The 10,073-nt window shown below is 43.0% G+C and overlaps 1 protein-coding gene across 6 annotated transcripts; it reads right to left on the bottom strand.

Annotated features, from left to right (window-relative positions):
* Nucleotides 1-421: 421 nt before the first annotated feature.
* On the bottom strand, nucleotides 422-4,089 carry LOC147623997 (growth-regulating factor 5-like). Of its 6 annotated transcripts, none has more exons than XM_086820685.1 (6): nucleotides 3,309-4,089; nucleotides 2,763-2,987; nucleotides 2,087-2,606; nucleotides 1,862-2,000; nucleotides 1,186-1,762; nucleotides 422-813 (listed from the first exon to the last, which is right to left on the bottom strand). In XM_086820685.1, exons 1-6 carry the CDS (start codon nucleotides 3,619-3,621, stop codon nucleotides 806-808), a joined length of 1,782 nt encoding a protein of 593 aa, XP_086676811.1. In that variant the 5' UTR covers nucleotides 3,622-4,089; the 3' UTR covers nucleotides 422-805. The 6 variants fall into 6 exon arrangements, with proteins under 6 accessions (XP_086676811.1, XP_086676812.1, XP_086676813.1 ...); XM_086820686.1 differs by having other exon boundaries at nucleotides 1,186-1,759; XM_086820687.1 differs by having other exon boundaries at nucleotides 1,186-1,756.
* Nucleotides 4,090-10,073: the final 5,984 nt, after the last annotated feature.

The following is a 10,073-nucleotide window of genomic DNA, read 5'->3' as shown; positions in this document are numbered from 1 at the left end:
AACGACACATAGCAAGCCAAACTCCAGCGCAACAACACATTACCTGGACGGTGGGAGTCCGTCTAGTGGGGAGTGATGAAGGTATTAGAATTTGGAAAATTAGTGCCCCCGACCTGTTAAGTCTACTGAACAACGTGCAATCTACGACTCGTCGTTTCCAGCAAAATATTCGACAGAAGATCAGATAGGGTTGCGAGGGAATCTTCTTCTTTTCTACATTTAATATGATATGATATATAATATATAAAAGTATATGTCTTAAATATACATTCATATTATATACAAGCGTACAGATATATATATATATATATATATATATGTATGTATGTATGTATGTATGTATGTATCTACACACAGAATTAAAGCCAGATCTGTCATGACCTATACCAGATGTTGGTCTCAGAAGTACAACAGCTGCAGGTTACATAAAAGATCGTCTTCTAAGTTTGCCAAGGTGAAGATAACAAACTGTGTTACTGCCGGACACAAAGTAAGATAAAATTTCAACCCAAAATCGCTCGCCTGTGCGAGACAGAAGGCAGAAGTCCAATGCATTTGGAGTAAATTGCTTCTAAGAACAAAGGGAACGATTTTATACAGAGATGGAGGGGCTATTCATGAGGATCTGATCACAGGTTACATTTTACCCTGACTGGGTTAAGTGCTAGTGTACAAGCGTTTAACATCAAGGAGAGTATTTCCTGTAGTAACACTGGCTTAGCATGCATACGCTAGCAACTGCCAAAGCCAATCAACTGATAGACTCTGCTGTCTCACATTGCCCCCCACTTTACCAGCACCTCCCCTAGGTATCTGCAACACAAGGAATACGAGAATTGGAAGGCTGCACTGAGGGATAATTAAGAAGCGTAAAATGACAGAAAAACCAGATTAGCACACACAAAGCGCTACTTGGGTAAGTATAATATATTCGTAGGAATTAAGAAATAAGCAACAGAGAATGCAGAGGAGAGACTAGAGGCAATGCATTTAGGTTGAACCCCCACTAGGTTTTCTACGTCTACATGGATGGGGTTAGTGATGTATTTAGTTTAGAGGCACGTATTATTACGATCACTTAAAGTTGGGTGCTGGGCTCGGGGCCTTTAAGGGCGGCCGAGCGTGGGCTGCTGGCGGTGCTAGTATCAGAGAAGGAGCCAAATGTGGCGTTGATTTGAAGAACACCTGTGGGTGAGGCGGCAATGGGCGGACTATTGCGGGGGCTGCTTTCCCACGCGTCCGTCATGAGATTTAGTCCGGCGCTCTTGCAGGCTGCAGTACCGCCTGCACCACCTCGGGGGGTGTTGCTGCTGGACTGTAGTACTTCGGCTAGGGGGCCGCCCACGCCGGAAGACTCCCACGTGATGGGCACCCAGCTGCTCTGCTGCTGCTGTCTGTGTCTCTCAGCTTCGTTCACACCTAGGCCCACGCCGAGCCCCATCTGCGTGGCTGCCTCTACGCCGAGAGGGTCGTCCTCCCCCGCCCTGGACATGGAAAGCTTCAGAGGTGATAGGGCAAGTTTGCCACGAGGAGAGTTGCCATTGGAGGGGAAGTCTGAGGACGCCATTGGGATGGAGATGGATAGTTGCGTGGTAGAGGAACTCCGATTTGATCTATCCTCCTCAACGTCCGACCATGTGAGAGACGCCGGATCTCTCCCTCGTGGCCAATCGTCAAAGAAATGGCGTAGCGGCTGTCCTTCCGATTCTCTTCCGACGTCAAACCCGCTTCCCAAAAAAGAATGATGCTGCTGCTGCTGCTGCTGTTATACATAAACGAGAACTCCAATGAAATGTCTAGCGAAACCGAGCACCATTTCACGCAGCATTCATGTGTAAAAACAATAGACTACAAAAATTACCTTGGGTTGCATGGCCCTTAACGGATTGTTCACCGCAGACGAGATCACAGACAAGCTACTCAACGTTGGTGACTCCTGGCTAAGCCCACGGGCGTCCGAGAAGAAAGTTTGTTCTTGACTCAAGTCACCGCTCATATAACTGCAAACCAAAGCATGTTGAAGTGTTAACCCGCAGCCAACTACTGTCAACAGCCGGCCACCTTTCGTAAATACAACAAAGCTTACCGATAATCTTTGATCCCGGCTGTCTGCAGCGCGAGCTGATGTTGGAAATTGCTACCGTGAATAGAGGAGCCGATAGACAGAACGCCACCGTTAGGGGAGGTGGAGCTTCCGGAGAAACTTTTGATACCGAGGCCAGGGCTGGCGGAGGCAGAGCTTTGCTGCTGCTGTTGTTGAAGGTTGAGAGCGACGGAAGCTGGCCGGAGGCAGCCGGTGGCCGGGTTCGACGTATTGTTGGCTCCTACGGCAGCTCTAGCTGCGGCCAAACTGACGGCAGACGAAGAGGAGGACACGGGAGGCTGGGGGGCGCCGGACGAGGACGTAATAGTGGAGGCCACGGCGCTTTGGGCTTCGAGCGGCTTGCGGGCACGGTGGCGGCCTCGGTGCATGTGGCGCTCGCAGTACTTCTGGTCAGGAACAACATCTCGGGAGCACCGCCACTTCTTGCCGTCCGTCCGACGGCAGCGACCGGGCTCGGGATCAATAGAATTGCCATATCCCAAGTGATAATTCCCCCACCCGACTGCCAATTTTATTCATCACGCACAAGCAACGACGCCAAGATACATCAGAATTTAGCGTATACATGCCGGCAAATACATTATAATTAACCTAAGGTTAAAACAAAGTTTTGGTAGCATCATCGTCACCGCCAAGAGGATCAAATAGTGTTTCTTACTGTTTGCTATATGATGGGCTCCTGTCGTCATGCCAGCCAGAGCAGCTACGCTTGTACGTATTGGGAGCACAAGCTCAGGGGGCACATTCACACCGCACATCATGTGCTTGAAGATGAGCGCGTGCAGCTGCAGCTCTCGTAGCTGGCTTGCTGTAAACACCACGGGTTCAACTCCTCGCACGCCCTCGTGCACACCACCATAGGTACTCATGGCCAGTGGTAAACCTAACAAACTCCTTTAAGAGTTAAGATTTGAAGGAAATTAACCTTAGCAAGTGCAAGCAGACAGAACCATGCAAGCTTCGCAGACCTCATTTTGCTCCATTTCGAAGCTTATAACCCAGCTACGCCTTAATTCTACCCTAACTACACACGTAGAACGATTTCCCTTGTAAGCTGTACACTAATCCTTAACTAAACCAGGGACCTCACGTGCACTTTAATTTACCAACTTTGGTCTCTATTAGCATAGAGAAGTAAGAGATCCCGAGCTTTCCCACCCATTTACCCCCCGCTAGTGTTCGCATGCAGCATTGCCCGTAGTACCTGACGACTTGAAAGGAAGCGCTTGATGGTGGTAAGCCACAGTCCTTGGAGCACTTCCCGCGTAGGAAACCATGGAGTCATTTCTCATCAATCTCGCCTCCGCCATGTAATTGGTATCATTTCCCATAAGAGCACCGTCTGAGGTAGTAGAACTCGTGGGCGAGCAACCAAGGCGGCAGTCGGAGACCATGGAATTGCTCCGAACTAGAGAGCCTAAGATCCCATTGTTGGCGATCTGCATTTTTAGGGGAAACGTATCAGTGCGGGCGAGCTTAATGGGGCCTAAACGATCGTCACGGGGATCAAAATCCATGTCTGACTAGGATCTTCTGTGCTATGGGCGGAGTTAGGAGAGAGAGAGAGAGAGAGAGTGTGGGGGGGAGGGGTGAAGTTAGAGAGGGCTCTGTCAGTGTAACAGATGCCACTGGAGACGGCAGCAGAGATATAGGAAAAGTCAGTTGGGACGAAGCGAAGAAAGCTTTGGTTCAGAATGCAGACTGTGCCATAGCTATGGCACTGAAGAATTCTGCAGGATACTGCAGGGCTGGCTTACAGGGAGGGGAAAAGCTAGAAAAGAGAACGGGTGAATTGGGGGAAAGGGGAAGGGGACAGATATGGGAGGACGGGTTTTAGGGGAGCTAAGGCAGCTGCTGCTGGTGCAGGGGAGGCATGGAAAGCAACAACACACTCTTCGTCTACTGTATTAGAAAAAAAACCAGCCCCACCTTTGTATCTAGTAGTAGCAGCCTGTAGGTGGGGAAGTAAAAAGACGACCGGACATGGTTGGGTGATTGCGCTTGATTGGATAAGAAGTTTCATATCCGCTATCCGGTGGCCCGCCCTGGGTTCGAACCCAGGCCCAGGCAGAGTTCACCAAATACCACTCCCACCCACGCCTCCAGAGTCCAGACAGGGTCCATACCCTACATCCCCCCATTGTTACTTGTCCCCGACGGGACAGGACGCCACGTGAGCCCGCCCATCCATCGTACACCCGCAATCTAGTGATCAACTACCCACTCACACTGCCCAGGTGCGATTCCCGTTTCGCACGCCTTCCCCACTACTGTCCCCAGTGCCCAGCTTCGATTTTTACCGTCGAACCGGCCATCGCCTGACTGCAACGGCAACCGCCCACCCTGCAAAAAGACAGAGACAGAAACACATGGACGTACATCCACAGCTGCCAGCGCAGCGGGCTCCCTTACCATCAGTACACTACAGTGCCCACCATTGGTCGTTTCAACTTTCAAGTACCTCTTGATCACGTTCCGCCGTTCCAAGCACCATCAAACTACCCCCGGGCCCCGTTCCGTTCCGTCCCGTCCCGTCCAGTCACCGTCCCCCCGTCCCATGAATCCAAGTCTACCAACCAGTTCATCACCGCCAAACACGCAACGGTGAAAACCTAACCTACGGGAGGGGCCAGACTGCAGCACTGAAGACTCAAGAGTGCTGCTGATTCTCCTTTTGTCCGCCCGGCCCTTTTTTCATAACTACGGCCGCCGGGGGAGGACCCCGCCCGGTCGCTTCACAACCCCTTTGCCGACCGCAAGCTGTTTGCCCGACACAATCCAATGAACCTGGTCCCAGCCAGTTGAGCTCATGAGTGCAAACGGGCCCACGGGTCATTTGGGCGGGGCCCACGGAAATCCTTGAGAACGGGAGACGACGGGGCGCCCGTCCCGTTGTGGCTTTCTGCGACGATTATTACGCTACGGCGGCTCTTCGCTCCTGCTACAGTAGCTACACAGTTACAGCGCATGGCCCGTGGTGGGGCCGTCCGGGGCGGACGACGGACGTCCGTATTGCTGCGCCATTGGCAAAAAGCTGCTCATGCTTGACAGCCGTTCTTGCTTGCGCGCCCTGCATTCGGCCATTAACTTCCCTCTTTACACCAGTCCCGGCTGCGGGCCCCGCGACAGACCCGCGTGTTGCATGGTCTCATTTAAAGACCTTGTCAAGCAGGAAAAAAAAAAGACCTTGTCAAGCTAGGCGTCGACGTTTCGTTTATCTTACTAGTTCTACGTGCCCCAATTTAATTTATTACGTGCCCTTTTATCCTACTAGCCGGGATACTGTCTAGTATGACACACACATGGTATACTCACCTAAAGGTCAATCTTCTCCCATATGATCCCTCAGCTCTTTAGATTCTACCACCACATAAACAAACCCCTCTCCTAGCCCATCTTATCAGCGCCGCGTCATGAAAAGTCTCGCGGTATCAACCTGTATGATGGCACACTCTACAACCCTTTAAATTATGGCAATCCATATAGTCTCCACTTAGGCCTACATATAAGGCTTACCCTTTTTTCTTTTTTTTTTGGTATCCTTTCCACCCCTAAATGAATCACGTTACAACTTACGCCATGTCGATTACATTCTCTACCCTTTTTTATGATATATCCACTTCCAAACTTTCGCAAGCATAAGCATGGGTCCAATGTGAGCTTAAAAGCTTCTCACTTTATAAGCTTTGGAGTATCAAGTACCACCTTCAAAGTTAAGATCGTCACACCGCCTTTCAAAACAATAACTTCATATTGTTTCTTGACATGACTAATGTGGTGTTTAGTTAAGACTCAACCGACCTTTTATTATGATAATTCCATGTGGCAGATGGAGAAAGAAGGTTGGATGGTAAAAAGATCACAAAACATCTTATCTTGGTAATGCAAAAGCACTCACATTCAAAGAAAGGACCACATTAGCAATCTTGCAATCAACAACTTTTCTTATCACAAGAATTCAAGCTCACTTTTTAAGGTTTAATTTCGTATTCTATTAGCCTATCATTCTAATTGTAAATAACTACTTACTAGAGGGTGATGCCAATGATGGTTTTTGAGTTTATAAAGGTTCACATCATCTTGATGGCAACTCAAAAATATGATGCAAGAAATCAAACTTACAAGATATTAAAGTGCAGTTTGCACTTTCATGGCAACTCAAAAACACAACACAAGAAATCATACTTAGAAGATAAAGTGCAAGTGCAAAACACATTATGTGAGACGTACACTAGACCCCAAAAAATTAGAACTATGGCGTGCTCGAGGATGACACACCTTCACTTGTAGAGAATTCGGAAACATAGTCCTTAAATCACCACATGAAGGGGCTATTAACTTTGCAATTGGATGCATCCTAGCCTAGCCAAGTGAACACAAACTGGACTACCCTATAATTTTTTCTCGCCATCGACAGTTATGTGAGGCTAAGATAAATTATATCACCACATAGTGTGAAGGTTTAGAAGTGGTATATGTCATGAACAAATTCTGACATTACCTTCTAGCTAATAAATTTGTTTTCAATGTTGATCACATCAAGCCTTGCTATACCTTGTCAATAAACCTTGCTCCATAGGAAGAATCACTGGCTATACCAACAAGTGAAGCACCGCCCATTTAGCATCTATAAAGTTCATACCTATAATGTTAAAAGAAAGTGTTGCATTAAGAAAACAGGTTGATTTTTATATTGGAGATCCAACTATCCAAGGGGCTTGCTCCAACTAGGCTGATGGTGCCTGAGTTAAAAATCTAAAAATAACAGAAATTGGTTTTCCAATTATAACCCAACCACTTGTTAAAATCATAATCATTTTAATGTGAGCTCTCACACTCATGCTTTGAGGCTATTAACAATTTTGTAATTGTGGTCTTCATAAAACTCATTACAAATTAACACAATCAATTTTTAAGAGACTTCCTTTTTTCCATCCACAATAAGCAAGCCACATTTTTGCATTTTCATCATGCACAAAATGCTTCCACCCTTTTAACTATGTCACATGTTCTAGTATATTAATGTTAGTCCAATTAATAGTTTTGTTCATAAAACCTCATGATAAAATAACCATCCAATAAAACCACAAGCATCATAAAAAAATTGATATGTTTATAGAAAAACATTCTAAGCATGTTGTAAATGGGGACCACTTTGTTATTAAAGATATGTATGTTTAATGTTAGTATCACGTGTTCTAGTATATTAAAGTTAGTCTAATTAATAGTTTTGTTCATAAAACCTCATGATAAAATAACCATCCAATAAAACCACAAGCATCACAAAAAAATTACTTCAATGCACAAAAGGGTTTCTTAAACGCATGTAGACATATAGTGTTTGCATGTAGATGGATTTAAACCCAAAATGATCTTTTATTATGATATGTTCAAGGAAAAACATTCTAAGCGTGTTGTAAATGTGGACCACTTTGTTATTAAAGACATGTATGTTTAGAGCATGACAACACAAATCAAGATATTTTAGTAGGTACTTTTTGGAAGAAGGTTGGATGGTAAAAAGCTCAATAAACATTGTATCTTGGTGGTAAGACAAAAGCACTTACCTTCAAAGAAACGAAGAATAACAATCACATACGCAAATGTGCAATCAATAACTTTTATTTTCACAGGGATTCAATCTCACTTCTTAAGATTTAATTTTGGTGTTTGTTAGCCTATCATTCAATTTATGCATACTTACTAGAAGGTGATGCCAATGATGATTTTTGAGTTTATAAAGGTTCACATCATCTAGATGGTGGTAACTCAAATACATGATGTAGGAAATCAAACTTATAAGATAAAGTGAAAATGCAAACACATTGTGTGAGATTTACACTAGAACCCAAATTAGAACTGGCACTGATTGGCTAGAGGGTGACACCCCTTCCCTTGTAGAGAAACATGGCCCTCAGATCACTATATGAAGGGTTTATTCTTTGAAACCCTTATTGGCTATACCAATTAAAGAACCCTCCATTTAGCATCTATAAAGTTCAAACCTACAATACCAAAAGATATACATGAAAGCGTTGCGGTAGGACAACCAATTTATTTTTTCACAATGTTCAGGGTGACACCCCTTATCTTGTAGAGAATTTGGAAACATGGTTACCATATGAAGAGTTTATTCTTTGAAACCCTTATTGGCTATACCAAGTTGAAGCACCCCCATTTAGTATCTATGAAGTTCAAGCCTATAATATCAAAAGATATACATTGTTGCGTTAGGACAACCAATTTCTTTTTTCCATAACATTTATTAGAGATGCAACCATGCAAAGATTTCTCACCAACATTGTAAAAAGTTAATGGTGCTTGAGTTAAAAATCTAGAAATAACACAAATTGGTTTTATAATTACAACCACAAGCAGAGCTCTTGCACTCATGCTTTGAGGTAAACAATGTAGTAATTGTGATCTTTCTAAAGCTCATTGCATATGCTAAGATTCTAAGAGACTCCCGACAATAATAAGCAACCCACATATGTCCATTTTCATCACACCAAAAAAAAATCTGCTCTTTTATCTCTGTGTCACATGCTATTATTTTTAGGGTATTCCAATCAATACTTGTGTTCATAAAACCTCTTGATAATGATATATGTGAATACTACTTGCATCACAAAATATGTGTGAATATTACGTGCATTCAATTGAAGGGTTCTTTTAAAGTATGTAGACATTTGGATTTTATAAAGGGGGATTCTAGCTTACAAAATGGGTCCCTATACCAATCAAAGATACCTCCACTTGGGTGTAATTAATGCCCCCATAATCATGTGAAGCTATATCTCCTCTTATGTGTGTAGATATATGGCTAGTTGTGTGGGACTCGGTGGAACTATCGTGGTGATTTGGTGGTTGTTTAGGTCATTTAAACTTGTAAAAGTGAGCACATTGTTACTCCAAAGTGTATCCTTGTGAGAGCAAGGTGCTATGGGGTGCACACAGAGAGAGAGAGAGAGAGTGAGAGAGAGAGAGAGAGAGAGAGTATATTTTTAAAGTTATACATTTACACACACGCACACACACACACACATGTATATATAATACATATACATATGTATATGTATATACACGCACACACATGCACTTATACATATACATATTTGTATGTATGTATTATGTATATGTAATATATATACATACATACACATATTTATATGTGTGTGTGTGTGTGTGTGTGTGTGTGTGCACACACACACACATATGTGTATGCATGTATGTGTATATGTAATATATATATATATATATTACATATTTGTGTAATATATATATATAACATATATTACATATATGTTATATATATATATAACATATACATTTACATACATACACATATGTATATGTATATGTAGTATATATAAACACACGCACACATATATGTATGTATGTGTGCAGGTGTGTGTATATATGTATGTTTGTATGTATATGTACACACACACACACACACACACACACATATTTGTGTATGTATGTATGTAAGTATATGGACATACACACACACATATTTGTGTATGTATATGTGTGTGTGTGTGTGTACACACACACACACACACACACACACACATATACATATACATATACATATACATACAAATACATATATGTGTATATATGTATGTATGTTTGTATATATATATATATATATATATATATATATATATATATACATATGTACATGTGTATGTGTGTGCATGTGTGTGTCTGTGTGTGTGTGTATGTGTGTGTGTGTGTATAAGTATATGTACTATAAATATATATTTATATTTCATATACATGTACATTTACATATACACACACATATACAATATATGTGTGTGTGTGTGTGTAAATATATGTACTATAAATATATATTTATATTTCATATACATGTACATTTACATATACAAACACATACATATGTGTGTGTATATATACACACACATGTGCCCACACGCACATACACACACATATACATACA

This window comes from Cibotium barometz, chromosome 26 (genome assembly GCF_041138505.1).
Source record: "Cibotium barometz isolate CiBa-2024 chromosome 26, ASM4113850v1, whole genome shotgun sequence".
Classification (NCBI taxonomy): Eukaryota; Viridiplantae; Streptophyta; class Polypodiopsida; order Cyatheales; family Cibotiaceae; genus Cibotium; species Cibotium barometz.
The sequence above is the reverse complement of the archived record's forward strand: the minus strand, read 5'-3'. Positions and strand labels throughout refer to the sequence as shown.